At 40.4% G+C, this 16,202-nt stretch overlaps 1 protein-coding gene and 1 pseudogene across 1 annotated transcript; both read right to left on the bottom strand.

Moving 5' to 3' along the window:
- Positions 1 to 5,237: 5,237 nt before the first annotated feature.
- LOC139475481 (phytanoyl-CoA hydroxylase interacting protein-like) lies at positions 5,238 to 6,083 on the bottom strand (annotated as a pseudogene).
- A 5,937-nt stretch (positions 6,084 to 12,020) lies between these two features.
- Positions 12,021 to 13,496, bottom strand: LOC139476013 (phytanoyl-CoA hydroxylase-interacting protein-like). Its single transcript, XM_071259243.1, has 2 exons — positions 13,427 to 13,496; positions 12,021 to 12,679 (listed from the first exon to the last, which is right to left on the bottom strand). Exons 1-2 carry the CDS (start codon positions 13,461 to 13,463, stop codon positions 12,021 to 12,023), a joined length of 696 nt encoding a protein of 231 aa, XP_071115344.1. The 5' UTR covers positions 13,464 to 13,496.
- Positions 13,497 to 16,202: the final 2,706 nt, after the last annotated feature.

The raw sequence follows: 16,202 nt of genomic DNA, 5'->3' as shown, positions 1-16,202 counted from the left end.
GATGATATCTCAGTGGGCTGGTACTGAAAAACGGTATAAGTCCGGACTGGTACAAGCGGCAATACAGACAGGCACACAGTGACACACATACAGACACACTCGCACACACGTGCATGAAATTCCTAACAGAGGAGCAGCATTCTTAAACGCGACATTAAACCTGTCCCATCTCACCTCAATTACACCCACTTTCAGGAAATATGAGGTCCATCTATTTTGAGTGAACGATGTTTGTGAAAAAAATTTCTGTTTCTCTTGGTTGGAATTATGTAAAGAATACCAATATTCATCCGAATTAAGGAGCATCAACATAATTATTCCGATCCAAGCACTAAAGTTTGCACAGCCTGGAATATGTTTACGATATCTACGTTTGATGTATGCTTGAACATGCACATCTGATATTTATGACTCTACCAGAACCTGAGAACAGCCAGTTCATTTCCTGAATCAGTACTTGAGCCTCACGTTACAATGTTCCAAGTATGGCAATCAACAAACGGTCAAGTTAAACGAAGGCAGGGACCAGGTGGTGTTTCCCAGAAGCAATGATAACACGAAGCTGGTATTAAGTATTCTCCGATGCGTCGAACAGCCTTGGAGAAAGGTTCCGGTTCACCATAGCATGGACTACCCGATGGTAGAACTCTTTCTTCTTCGTGTATCAATCTGAAGTGATGCAGGCCTTAGACGTTTCAGTTTCGTGATACCAACGGGCACGGGTATGGTGCTGACAACATAATCAGGACAAACCTGGATTCGAAGCCACGATCATGGGTTGCTGCATCACTTTCCTTTCACATCACTCTTATACGCCTTGATATTGGCATTGATACACATTCAACGACTACATACATCGACGAAGGCAATAAACCCCATTGTGTTAATACCCTATGGTGTGACCCCATGAAACGTAAATGCAAATCGTTCCCTATTCTGTATGGAAAAAAGTGTTCCCGTGTTTGTTTAGGTAAGGACCGCCTCCGTGGTCTAGTGGGAGAGCGTCCGCCCGGAGTGCTGAAGGTCCGGGATTCGTACCCCAGCCGCGTCATACCATAAGACGCTAAAAGATGGCACTTGTTGTTACCCTAGCGATCGGCATAAAGGGGGTAAAACAAGGACTTGTCGGCTCGGAGTCAGTAAACTGTGTGGGTATTCATGTTAAACTGCGTCTTGGTATCTCAATGAGCTAGCACTATAATTCGGCATTAGTCCGGACTAGTACATGCATGCACGTCCTATATAGGTGCAATAATCTCGGACGCGACGTTAAACCCAATTTCACCTTAACTTGTTTAGGTAAACGCTTGGCTTGCTTTTGCATGTGGGTGTGACCGAGGCCATCGGTGGATAAAGATACATGTGCTTCTCGTGAACACCGGGTGTCATCACTATTTGATGATGATTCATAAACACATGCTTTAATGTCCGAATCGTACAATAAATTTAGATTAGTTATTGTTATGCAAAGGGTTTTGTCTTTTTTACTGACTGCCGCTGTTTGTTACACATTCGAGAAAGTTAGAGCGGTGTTGACTTTGACAAATGGAAGACATTAGTTGGCCTCGCTGTAAATTAATATTAACTATACACAAATTCCTAATGTATGATAATATAACCGTCCCAATAACCTTGCCCAATACCACAAGCAAAAAAATAAGCAGTCTGTTCACGCTTCAGGCTATTACAGCGTTATGGTACATGGTCAGCTTGTTATGATTTTACGGCCTCTTCCGTTTTTCGGCCACAGCTATAAGAATGGAGAGTTGTTTACTGATGAGATGACCAGATGATATGCTGATGCCTATCATAAACAAACATAGACCTGATGAAGAACATTTAACGAAAAACTACCAGGTGCTACCAATTACAATGCAAATCACATGCACGTTCAATAGATAAAATGATAACATTCGGAATGAATCAAAACATCCCCGTTTATAAACGGATTAACTAGTTAGTCTAGGTATGAGTAAATGGTTTAGTGTTGGAGCCACATCATTCTCCCATGTCACCGTGGCAGAAGAGTACATTCGCTTAACGTCTGTGTGGATTTCGCGGGTTCGAATCGGCGACGTACGTGTTTCGTGAAATGGTTTAATCATCTAGATAGATGTAAAGGAAATGGCTCAGTTATTTCCGACTGAGTGAGTCAGTGAGTGAGTGAGTTCGTTGGGTTTAACGTAGCTTTTAACACTATTCTAGTTATATAGCGGCGTGTCAGCTTAATGTGGGAAGAAAGCCCGAAGTGATGCACATCTCAGACGATTACCACTTCGGTGAAACCCACGAGCACTGGCATGGTGCTGACAAACCTAGAAACATAATTGGGGTGAACCGGGATTCGAACCCACAATCATATGTTTCTGGGACGCAACTCTGCACAGCGAATCGTTATTTCCGAGTTGTGTTCAACCAACAATTCAGTTAATTAATGCACGGTCAAAGAAAGAGACGTCTTGATTTAAAAATCTTTAAATAGCCGTTCAAGTAACATATATTATATATTAAAAAGTGCATATATTGCTGTGATCAAAAAACCGATTGAGCAAATACATTGTCCATCAGTAGACATGTATTATCAATTCTACAATGTGTGTGATCACATAATATGCAGACAATTTATCGGTTATAACATTTAAACCCACTTCTAATACAAAGTACGAGAAAGAGTGAGTGAGTTGGGTTTAACGCCGCTTTTAACAGTATTACAGTTATATCACGGCGTGTCAGCTCAATGTGGGAGGTAAGCCCGAAGTGATGCAGGTCTCAGACGTTTACCACTTCGGTAAAACCCACGAGCACGGGTATGGTGCTGACAAACCTAGAAACATAATTGGGGCGAACCGGGATTCGAACCCTCAATCATAGGTTTCTGGCGTGCCCAAGGGACGCAACTCTGCACAGCGAGTCGCGGCGCCTCAGACGACTGGGCCACCCGTGGCCCCTAGTACGCGAAAGAAAGAAGTAGTGAATCATGGTTGAAGACATCGTGAATCTACCAGCTGCATGGACACATTCATAGTTTACAGTACAACTAGTTCAGTCATAGTAACACTGATGCGGATGTAGCCATGTCAGTCACTTGAATGTGTATGAAGGCAGGATATCAAATCTGAAAAGATAGTACCAGTGCGGCATTTTGTATATTGATATAGACCGAAACTGTTACAACAGTTCTAGTATAGTTCTGGTTCATATTATGATAGTGTGTACATGAAAAAAATGATATGCCCATGATATTTTAGCAAAATGTAACAGGCCTTAGCAAGTCTGACAATACACATAATCTTAAACGTTGAATGATAAGGCACTTTTGTTGGCACGTTTTCTTTATTCGTGCTTCTATAATTATGGTATTCTGCTAAAGATCAAACTAAAGTATTTTAATTGGAAACTTAATACGAGAATGAGTGATTTTTCTGTTATACCCCGTCGTGTCAGCTTAATATGGTAGGGAAACCGCAGTGATGCGGATCCTAGACGTTTGATGGAACCCACGATGATGGATGGGTAAAGTGCTGACAAACCAAGAATCAATTTCTGCGAGTTTCTGGAATTCGAACCCTCACATACTATTCCATGCTTGAGTCATATAACCTGTTACACATACATTGGGTATGTGATATCCTAAAATAATAAAAAGGAAACATCGTTCCGATTCTTAGCAGTTGCGAGAGACGGCTAGACCCAGTTACCTCCCCTTAGTGAAAATTACTCCGTTAAACAGTTCTGTGGACACATGTGTTAATTACTGGCAAGATATTATTTGCGTTATTGAATGAATGACATTTTGCCCAGACACCAGTGGATTAACGAATCAGAGGGAGAGCATTGTGTAGGGTGTGTCATGTGCCTAGAACAGTGAGCAAGTGAGTTGTTATGAGAAAATGTATGAATGTAGTACCCATGAAGATCCGGGTTAGAATAGGTCTTCAGCAACCCATTCTGGCCCAAAAAGGCGACTTTGCTTGTCGTAAGAGCCGATTAACGGGATACAGTGACCAGGCTCGCTGACATGTTTTGTTAAATGTCAACGTATCCGAAATGCGTGGATCGATGCTCATGTTATCAATCACTGGATTGTCTGGTCCAGACTCGATTATTTACAGACCGCCGTCATATAGCTGGAATTTTGCTCATTATGGCATTAAACAACAAACAAATTTATTATTTAGATGCCGAGGTGGAGCTATACATCACACGGGTTGTTATCTATATTCTTTGTCGAGTACCAGGGACTGTTTTATAAACGACTGCAAATCTGTTGACGATAGAGGTAATCGAACATGGGTTGCTATGGACGAAGCCCCAAATATGTACAGTTTGAGTGGTTTACAAAACAATATCACATATTCGTATCGTGATAACCTAATTATTATATTTCTGAGGCGTTATCGTTCTAAGACCTTTCACGATACTTTTATTTTGATTTAAGGTATTATCTAAAATAGATATAATGTCGGTATATTTCTTTATATTTATATTGTTCTAATATTTAACACAAACATATGTGAGGTGTATGTGCTCATTGAAGGAGTAGAACAAATCGTCATACTGGAGGCACGAACCGCAGTTTCCTACTTGTACACTTACTTACATGTATATACAGTAAACTACGGTTATAACGAACTCAAAGGGACTACTATTTTCAGTTCGTTATAACCGTAGTTCGTTATAAGCATTTATACAGCATAACTACAGCAAATAGTCGGGACTAAAAAGTAAGTTCGTTATATCCGTCAGTTCGTTATAAGCGTGTTCGTTATAACCGTAGTTTACTGTACTGCCGAACAAACGAAAGTATACACTCGTATGGTGAAACAAACAAGATATGGTTACTCGAAGGTGATATACATGTACAGTCAAGTCCCGTTAATCCGACTTCGGTGGTTGCATATGATTATGGCGGATTAACGAGTATGTCGGATAAACGAAATTTAGAAGTATCAATGTTCGCGATCGAAAATCGGACAACTACACGATAGAGAAGGATTGAAACACGTAATAAAAAATACATAATAAATATTCAGATTGTTATGTTACATTGTTGGCGGAATATGTTTTCTAATCATGCAACCTCTAAAGTTTAACACACAACAACTATTACAGACTGTATGACCGATTCAAAATACTTTAAAAAGTCTGGAATGGAAGTCGCAACTTTGAAACTGGTACCCAAAGCTCAAGAAAGCGGATGTCGGATAAAGCCGAGTGTCGGATTAACGAGTGTCGGATTAACGAGACTTGACTGTATTTGATACAGGTATATGCACCTGCACTTCAGATTGGTCCAGTGTCATGTATGTGTCAGAAAATCTATCTTTCCTAATTGTTGTTGTACGAATCGAGCTGGATAAGGTGTCGCCTTCAGAAACGGTTTGCATCAGATCCCGCAACCAGTTCCAAGGTCACGTAATGATTGTGTTTGCGTGAAGGCTTGCAGTAGAAATCAGCAAAGTACAGGTTTGCTGAATCATCAAAAAGTTCATCAAGTGGGACTGTCACTCTGGTGGTTCCAAACGGCGACATGTCTGGAAGATCACCCTTGTACAGCGTCACCCCAAAGAAGAGACCATGTTGTCTCCCGTTTATTGGACAGCGCGGATTCCCCCCGTCGTCCTTAGCAAACGGCACCAAGTTGTTACCGTGATGTCTACGAATGTTTTTGAAGTAGGAGGATGGCTTCTTTCGGTAGAGATCAAACACCCTGGCATAGTCGTCTCCATCACAGTGATCTTCGGCTTTACGTAGCAACTTTCGCAAATAGGCTGCAAGGAGAAGACCAGTTTGTAACTCGCATGATTATTGACTCATTAATAAAAGTGAAATATATGATGCGGTTCATATATACATGTATTTTATTATTTTATTTTTCATCTGTTGGTTGAGAAGACTGTACTGCAGACATTGTAAATGAAACTGAATGATATGGCAACGTTGGGTAAAGATGTGGTTACCTTCTCTTTCTTTTTTTTGATATTTTCATTTGAATTCAGTGAACATAAATGTAACATTGGTACTTGAGGTATATACGTGTAGCAATTCATAGTATCCATATCTTTTCTCAAATACATACTCATACGGATTCAGTTTGATCAGGTTCTTCCTACAAAACTGGTCAGCTATGAGCCAGTCGTTGTCAAAACCAAGGTCTCATAATGAATGTTAATGTGTTTGTGTGACGGCTTGCAGTAGAAATCAGCAAAGCATAGGAATGCCGATACATCTAAAACGTCGCTCAGTGGTATTGTCACTCGGGTGTCATTTAGGCGGCAGGTCTTCAGCAACCCATGCTTGCCGTAAAAGACTAATGGGATCGGGTGGTCAGGCTCGCTGACTTGGTTGATGCATGTCATCGATCCCAATTGCGTGGATCGATGCTCATGATGTCAATGACTGGATTGTCTGGTCCAGACTCGATTATTTACAGACCGCCGTCACATAGCTGTAATATTGCTGTGTGCGGCGTTAAACAACAAACAAACAAACAGACAAACCAAATGCTGAAGTTAGTAAGCGAAGCATTCAGAGTAGCATACTATTTTGATGTCTGTATCTTGATAAACGCTGACTGCGGCGTTAAAGTACAAACAAACAAAATAAATACACCCCGTCAGTATGGCAGTGTAAATGAGCCTAAATGAATGGAATGGACCAGATCAAATAACCACAGAGACATATATAGAGTATATCGTTTTAGGGAGATGAACATGTCCTGTAGCATTGTATACCGTGTGTGGGGCGAGAAAAATGTTCGTGAGAGAGTGCAGCGTTAAACAACAAACAACAACGTCCATCATAATGGCAGCATATCTGGTAAACCTTCGTTATACAGGATCGCCCTAAACAGGCCCTTCAGCTTCCCATTGATTGGGACCGCCTCCGTGGCCTATTGGTAGAGCGTCCGCCCGGAGAGCGGAAGGTCCGGGGTTCGTTCCCCGGCCGCGTCATAACAAAAGACGTTAAAAGATGGTACTTGTTGTTACCCTGTCTGGTGCTCGGCATTAAGGGGCTAAAACAAGGACTGGTCGGCTCGGCTCGGACCAGTCCTTAGTATACTGGTTAGTAAACTGTGTCTGAGTGGGGTATTCATGTTAAACAGCAGCATGGTATCTCAGCGGGCTAGCACTATAAATCGGTCCGGACTAGTACAAACAGCCACACAAACACACACAAATATAAGTGCAATAATCGTGAACGCGACGTTAAACCAAATTTCACCTCACCTCACCCATTTATTGGACATCGTGTGTCACTCCACTGTCCACGTGTGAAGGTCCATGATATTCAAATAATTCTAAAGTAAGAGGATGCTTTTTGTGCGATAGAGAGTATCTCCCAATGTACCTCCATCCCTCCATCGCAGTATTCATCGACTTTATGTAGCAGCTGCCGTAGATCTAGATATTCTGCAATAAGAATATTCAAAGAATATTAAGTGATTCAAAATACAGGGTTTGTTAGTTATTGTTTGTTTGTTTGCTTGTTGTTTAACGCCATGTTGAATAACATTCCAGCTACATAAATGTTTATGACCACGTCCTGAAAATAACAAACAGGCGCATACAAATCAGCAACGCCCCCCGCCGTCGGGGTAAGATGAAACGCAATCAGTCAAGTCACCAAGCCTGACCACCCGATCCCTTTTTGTCGCCTCACACAAAGAGAATACGTTTGCTGGGAGCTATGGTAACCGGATATCCACATGACATCGTTCTATTCTATTATGCTCGTTGGGTAAAGAAGGAACGATAAGAAAGGACTTAACAAAAATAACATCGATGCTGATTACATGTGCTCAAAGTCAAGGCTTAAAAGACACATCAAATGTTAATCTATTTCAACCAACATGCACCAACATGACACCCCACTGGGATTTGGGGGAAGAATATACAGGCCCCCTTTTTTCTATGCTTGTCGTAGGACCTGGCTAAACATCATCGCAGGGTCATGATCATTGATTTGGTTGACTGTGTAACATCGTGTCCAAATAAAAGGCATGAATCGTTGTTCATTTGCCTGGTTTACCTGGCCCATAGTCGATTATATCTTGATCACTTGATATGGCTGGTATATTTGTAACTGTGTGCACTACTTGTGCATTGTTCGCTCACGCCAACTTGAGCCCTTTGACGTATGAAAGTCACTCCAGTGTTATACTTGCTGTAATGTGTATGTCTAATTCAAGTAAAGCTGTCTACTCCAGCCTACACTAGTTATTGATAACACATTCTACGAACCAAGAACGTTCCAGGAAATCTAAACTAGGTTACTGATATAACACTGACAGGCCTGCAGAATAAGACGTAACAAAACGCAATTGACATACTTGATAGGCCGGGCATTAAATGCTCAATGTAGCGGTATGACTTATTCTCACGCATACACTGGCTTTTGATCTTGTCCAGTAAGCCTGATGTTTGTCTGGTGACATAAACAGCAGCACAGCGACAATGACCGACCCGTTAGACGTATACAGCTATTTCTCCTTATACCAGGTCATTTATAGCGTTGATGATTGCGCATTCAGCTATATTCCAGCTATTGTATGGCGGCCTGTACATAAGCGAGGACTCTTCACTGCTGGTGTCGCAAGAAGACGGTCCCGGCGATGACGTGGTGACAGAATGGGTCCTCGGTGTGGCCTGTGACAGTGGATGTGTCTGCTCGTCAATCGTCGACACACGGTGTCCGCACTAATGTGTCGCTGGTGTGTCCCCATGGTCTGTCGAGCAGGTTCCACAGCAGTAACAAAGCGATCTTGAAAATGCTGTCGCACAATCTGACGATCCAGACGTCGGGTGGGGACCCTTGGTCTCCCACTACGTGGTCGGTCATCTGTAGTGTTGCTGGTCTGGTGCCGTTGCTGGAGCCTGCATATGGTCCTCACGTGGACTTGTAACGCATTGGCTACTTGCCGGGCGGTTTGTCCAGCTTGAAATCGTCCAAGGGCTTGGTGTCGCTGATTTCTTGTCAATCCTAGCATGTGGTAGCAATTCAATAACGAATGAATGTTATCCGATCTGGGTGGATTTTTATCTGGCTTTGTTTTTTTATGATCAAATTTAGTTTTTTTCCGGACAAGGTAATGTTAAATTTTAGAAACTTTGACAAAAAATACCCAGATATTTAAATGACAGCTTTTCATGCAATGTAACTTGCGGTGATGTTTCTTTTGCGGTTCACTATATTATGAATATCGTCAGTCTTTTAATCTTTCTCTTTCGGACAATTTAATGTGCAAGTGTAAGCTCTCCAGTCCGAGGGACAAAAGAAGGTTTCAAAATTTGTGAGACAAACTCGTCATTCTACACACATACACACACACGCTCACACTGTCTTTGCTTTACATTTCTCGTCAGTTATGCTCCCTCCTTCAGCGATGATGACTTATCTAGCATCTACTTTTTTCAGCTCTTCTTCATACAGTGACTTGAGAAGTAATGTTTCTAATGTGTAAGCGTTGGCACTATAAATACCTCAACACACCCGTGTGCATGGTTCTATTGTCCTATGTACGATGGCGATCCTAGAACTGTTTCCCTTTCGATTACTCATTCTAAGTACGAAGTAATAGGACCTTTTTCCTTCCAAAATTAGAGTTCATGATTACCTGAAAATATCCATTTAAAGTCAGAAAGTACCCCCCTGTTGGATCTATTTCAGATACGCCATTTTCATTCAGAGTCAGAGCCAGACCCTTGTATCCCATCCTTATTGTAAGAGCTGAGTTATGAAGACCTACAGGACTTGGCTCATTGTATTCACCTAGGGCGTGGATCGTTGCTGATGCTGTCACCCACTTTTTCCACCAAAGAGGTTCGGCACATCTGATCAATTTACGTTGATCCCCGTTTATGCAGTCCAAATGCAGTTAATGAGTTTCCCGATGCGGTATGAAGACAATCTTGGCCATTAGTTTCATTAAGTGCCCATATTCTAGTGCGTTATCCTGATGTTTTGAGTGTGTTTGAATGCTTGAATTATCCCAGATTAGCACAGGACAAGTGGGTAATTAAGTGACTTTGGCTTTACACCTCCTTCAGCAACATTCCAGCAATATTCCGACGGGAACACTAGGAATGGGATTTTCACATTTTACACATGTGGGGTGATCGAACCACGGGCCAACAGCGTGATGAATTATTTATTGAAAAAGGAAGATATGAAGGTATTGCAAGAGAACATAGACTTTGTAGTATTTGTAAAACTGATTGTATTGAAAATGACTATCACTTTTCATGTGTATGTCCAGTGTATAAAGATTTAAGAGCAAAATATCTGAATAACTATTTTGTGAATTAATGACTTGTGATTGTACAGAAACTATTATAAATTCATCAATGTTCATTTATCATGCTATGAAACTAAGAATATGCATGAATTTGTAACACGCCCAATGTACTGTAGGCCTTTGGCCTCATCAGTAACATCAATAAAGCTTGATTGACCCATATATGGGAAGTAAACATCTTAACGTGGGGGTACCCAGGACAACACCATCTTGTAATTACTCCATCAGTTAAATGTCTCTTCGGAAGATTAATTAAGCCACCAAAAATAAAAAAATTGGCAGATACATAAAAACAAAATATGGTCATTTGTCATTTGTCCAAAAATCTAGCGTTCTCGCGGTTTCTCCTTCTCGTGTTTTTTGTACATAGCACTTTTAATCAAAAGCCCACAACGCAAGAATGCGACATTTAGACATGGTGTAAAATCTTGCGATCTCGTATTCTCGTGTTTTGGGCATATTTAAAAGCACGTTCCCAAAGAATATCAATTACAAAATTCCATAGCAAACATCTCCCCAGAAACCAATGGACAAATGAACCTTACATTTCGACCACTAATTTATCTCCTAATTTAACTCGATTATACGTTTGCACACTGTTAAGATGATTGTTCATTATAGTATCAAGGAAACATGGTTCAAATAGATTTCCAGTCACAGAGCAAAATATATATAAATAAGAGTAGTGCATAAGCGTGACACAAGGTAGTGTTCATACATGTATGTTGATTTCAAAGATATGCATAAAAGAATTGTGAAAGAACAGTTTCCAAAAGTTGGTCATAACAATAAAAGTTGTTAACCGGTGTTTTGTCCCTGTTGACATGTACACTGTGCAAAGGCATACATTTATTTTAGCAATATATCTGAACATAATTTCTCAGAGAATGCAATTTATTATCGAAACAAAGCTTAAAATGTTAGCTTTTCAATTCATAAGTAAAAATTAGATGCCATTAACAATTGTGAAAAGAAGCGATAAAACCCTTTCCACATTCATGAGAAATATTTAGAAGAGTCGATTGTATGATTCCGACTATATCATGAACATGTGTTTAAGAATCACTATGAAATAGTGATGATACCAGGTGTTCGCGAATAGATCAGCGTATCGGTGACACCGGTGGCACTCGTCACAGACACAAGCAATGCCAAGTTAACTGTTCACCTAAAACAAACACGGGAACATACATGTATGGTACAAGTCAAAATAGTGTCATTGCATCGGACATCATTTTTGTAAATGATGTGTCAAATTTCGATATGTTATCCACATGTGAAAGCTTTATTGAGGCATTGAATGTTGTAACCTTGATCGAACAACGTCTAGAAAGATTCGAATGACGCTCTTTGAAATCTTGTTGGAAAGGCGTTCTCGATTCAACCTAAAAAGTTGTGAAATGTAGACAGAAGTGATGGAGCTGCTCGACATGAAGGGAAGGGAAAGTTGACTAATGGAAAGTTGAACTCACCCCTCTTCTTATACACTCCTGTGGAGAGTGTTTTGTCACTCAGAATCTGTGAGCATACCTACAAATATGAAAGAGGTGAGGCGGTCTCATTGGTATCCTTTATTTCTAGTTCAGGCGGGTAAATCAGTGGAAGGGAATTAACTATTTGATGATTATGTAACAAGTTAATCTCGCTGATTGTTTGGAATATATTCCTTGCCTTTATGTAATTGTCTGAAGCAGTACTTCCGAAGGATCTCATCCAAATACCTCTATTCCCCTAAATTGCATGTGCTGCAGCCAACAAATTTCGCTATTCCACCCGGTATGCTCTGACCTTGCCCCAAGGTGCCGGTAGAAATAAGATCTCTGCCTGTCATGTCAATGGCATTTGTATACATAACCTCAACGTGTACACCAGAACAGTCCAGTGACCTGTATGTTAATTTGTGTTTGGTCAAATATATGTTGGTGCATAAATCAAGCTTGAGCAAGTGTGTCTTACAGAAACTGTCTGCATCGGATCCTGAATCTGTCAGAACCAAGGTCACGTAGTGAACACGCTTGGTTATATGTACATCCCCACGTCTGCGATGAGGCTTGCAATAGAAGTCAGCAAAGTAAAGGTTTGCTGAGTCATCAAAAACCTCGCTCAGTGGCACTTCTACTCTCGTGTCTCCAAAAGGCGACTTATCTGGGAGAGTACCATCCACAAGTGTTACATTAAAGAAAAGACCTTTCACTTTCCCATTTATTGGACAGCGTGGGTCCCCGCCTTTGCTCTTCAGATAAGGTTCCATGATGTTATTATTGTTCTGTCGAATGTCATCAAAATAGGAGGATGGCTTGTTTCGATAGAGAGTAGACACTATATCAGTAGTGCTTCCATTGCAGTGTTCCTCAGCTTTGCGCATCAGCTTTTTCAGATATTCTGAAATGGGAAATTTAATAGCTACAGCATCGTAACATACTGTGCAGTACTGATCATTATAAATTAATATGAGATGACATTGATGTTTGTAGATTCAAAACGTCACTGCCAGAGAAAGTCTAAGAAGCATGTTACATTCTTTAATTAGCAGTACGTTCAACTGTCAATATATTTGCTTAATGAATTATTTTCAATCAATTTGTTCTGTTGACTAAATTTAGGGAGGAAACATTTGAATAAAAATCTTCAATTTTAATGAAAGCATTACTTTAAGTTAGGAATTGTGCCCTTGTGGCCTGTGGGTATCAGTCTAAAGTTATATGTCGAATCACTCCTATATATTTATGAATACCAAGTGAAACATGAATTTCAATTTTCAAGACATGTTTTTTTACAAACCTTCTTCCTTCGTACAATGCTTGACAGCTTCGACAGTATCATGAATCAAGCAGGTGCATAATGACTAAGTACGAGCGTTAGGCGTTATAAAATTCATTGACTCCCTGAATGTGCCGGGTTAGAATTGTTCTACAGCAACTGCCTACTTGTGACGAGACGAGCTAGTGGATCGGGTGATCAGATTCGACGACTACGTTTCAGCGTACACTGACGACCTGGATCGCTGCTCGCACTATCGATTACTGTATTATCAGATTCTATCATGTTTGGGCTGCCTTCATATACCTAGAATATTGATAAGTGCGGCGATACACACAACACACACACGCACACATCTATTATCTTTACCTCTCTCGTCATTTATGCTCATCCCTCCTTCAGCCATTACGATTTGTCACGCTACTACTTTTTCTAGTTCTTCTTCATGCGGTGACTGGACTAGTAATGGCAATGTGTATATGTTGTATACTATTACTAGATATACACGTGGATCCTAGAACTGTTACTTTCGCTTTCGATTTCGCATTCTAAGTATGAACTAAGATACCTTTCCTGGACTATTAAGAGGTTATGCTTATCTGAACGTATATAAAGTAGGGACATGGCTCCCTAGTATATTTGTCTACACTTGTACATCTGTTCATTCATCTACACCTTTTATGTATGGTGTAAGGATCAGAACCAGTAGTGTTACAGGACGTGGCCGATTGTATGTACCTTCAGCGTAGTTCGGTGTTCATGCTGTCACCCACTGTTTCTACTGGAGAAGGTCCCATGTAGATACATCGGATAAATCACATTCAAGTGTTCATAATCGTTTCCTGTTGCAGTATGAAGAAAGTATTTGTCATTCAGTCTTATTAAGTGGCTTAACGTCTATGTTTATCAATTGTTCAATATAACTAACTAACCCCTATTTATCAATTATTAATTATTAGTTCATTAACTGCTTTTTTATGCCTAGGTATAATTGCCCTAGTTAGCTCCCTTGGTTGATTTTGAATAACCATCATATTCATATCATTGACATGTGCTTTTTGATGTATTCGCAGTAATAACCTACGTGCTAAGGTAGCTTCATGGGTAACCAGTGGCTCCTCAATCCTAGTGAGTGAGTGAGTGAGTGGGTTGGGTTAAACCCCGCTTTTAATGGTATTCCAGTTATATCAAGCCGTGTCAGCTTCAATGGGAGGAAATCCTTAAGTGATGCCTGGCATGTCCTCAACCCGAAAACGAGGAAATGTGTCCATCCTAAATTTCCCAGGCAGAATATGACTTGAATAGTGTTAAAAAGAGCTTAAAATCCTATCCTTGGAATCAATCTGCCCGACAAGAAAAATATAAATTAGTTTTTCATTCTTTATTTTATTAAATAATGAGATAGTGTGTTTTTAATTAAAAACAAAAATATATTTACTTGATATATATATCTAAAATCTCAGAGTAATATAAAACTGCATCACAGATCACAGATCCAAATATACAGCTATACATCAAACCTAATCAGTTTACACAATGTGATATAGTGAGTGAGTGAGTGAGTTTAACGCCGCTTTTAACAGTATTCCAGTTATATCACGGCGTGTCAGCTTAATATGGGAGGAAAGCCCGAAGTGATGCAGGTCACAGACGTTTACCACTTCGGTGAAACCTACGAGCACGGGTATGGTGCTGACAAACCTAGAAACATAATTGGGGCGAACCGGGATTCGAACCCACAATCATAGGTTTCTGGCGTGCCCAAGGGACGAAACTGCACAGCAAATCGCGGCGCCTTACACGACTGGGCTACCCGTGCCCCCACAATGTGATATAAATATCAATATACACATATTGTATCTTTACCCATATATACATATTAGGCAATAAAGTATAAACGAGGGAATCCCAAAAAGGAATCTGATTATCCATTTAATGTAAATAAAAGCGACAAAACCTTTAATCATAGATAATTCTGACATATTGTCAATTCACTCTAGCATCCTTATAACAGGATTGTGATACTTTTGGAAATGGTCTCAATTTTTAATAATCTTAACAACTGAAAAAAATCATTTATAGACGGGGATCGAACCACGGACCTTCAGAATTCCGGGAAGACTTAGTGGTAACACAGTTGCAGAAGTAATAGTCTGAACTGTAGTTGTAGTCGAAGAATGGATAGTGATGAGGAAGTTGTGGTAGTAGCCAATGTTGCAGCTTGTCGTAAAAGGCGACTAATGGGATCGGGTGGTCTGGATCGCTGATCGCTGGATTGCTTGATGCATGTCATCGATCCCAGTTGCGTGGATCGATGCTCATGATATCAATCACTGGATTGTCTGGTCCAAACTCGATTATTTACAGACCGCCGTCATATAGCTGGAATATTGCTGAGTGAGGCGTTAAACAACAAACCAACCAACATACTCATCTTCATTGTCATATTAAACAAAGGGAGCGAGAGTTATGCGATTGAACATAATGTTTTCTTGGTCATTCAAAGTGACATGCATGAAGCAGTATTTCCTTCACTGAAGTAATCACTCACTTTTTTATATTTCGTTGCTCATGTTGTGTATAGGAACCAGTTCCTTTATAAGCTCATTCTCATGATCGCAGGGCTATGGATGCGGCTTTCATTAACACTAAAGTGAATATAACCTTTATTATGTTCCAGCGGACGGGGTGGACGGGGTGTGACTGGGGGGTAACGACATCATGTCGGAAGGTCTGTGGGTGTGGGACAAGTCAGAGACATCTATTCAATACTTCGACTGGGGGAGCGGACAACCGGATGACAGTGGCAGCAAACAGAACTGCATGAGCCTATGGAAACACTTCTCCTACAAACGGGCCGATCATTATTGCACCAATAAGCTTGCGTGTTTGTGTGGACAACCGTAAGAATAAGATTATTGCTCTAAATAGCTAATGAATCATAGATAAAGAAAAGGGTGATATATTTTTGCAGTAACAAAACACGGAAGGCAATGTTTAATTTCGATAAGCACGTTTTCTGTGTGTTTGCAATATACACTAACCGAGTAATCATTTCATGTAAATGTGTACAAGTAAAACAACACGATTAATCTCATCTTATCAACAAAAACGTAAAGCTGGCAAAATTGTCAGACTATATAGA

This window comes from Haliotis cracherodii, unplaced genomic scaffold, assembly GCF_022045235.1.
Source record: "Haliotis cracherodii isolate W230 unplaced genomic scaffold, xgHalCrac1.p SCAF_3, whole genome shotgun sequence".
In the NCBI taxonomy this organism is placed as follows: domain Eukaryota; kingdom Metazoa; phylum Mollusca; class Gastropoda; order Lepetellida; family Haliotidae; genus Haliotis; species Haliotis cracherodii.
This window is presented reverse-complemented; position numbering and strand designations above follow the sequence as displayed.

What these genes read in the sequence shown, in the direction of transcription:
- LOC139476013 (XM_071259243.1), bottom strand. Translation starts at nt 13,463, where the DNA reads ATGGCTGAAGGAGGGATGAGCATAAATGACGAGAGAG. An exon ending in GAGCATAAATGACGAGAGAG is followed by an intron (nt 12,680 to 13,426) that starts GTAAAGATAATA and finishes TTCCCATTTCAG; the next exon opens with AATATCTGAAAAAGCTGATG.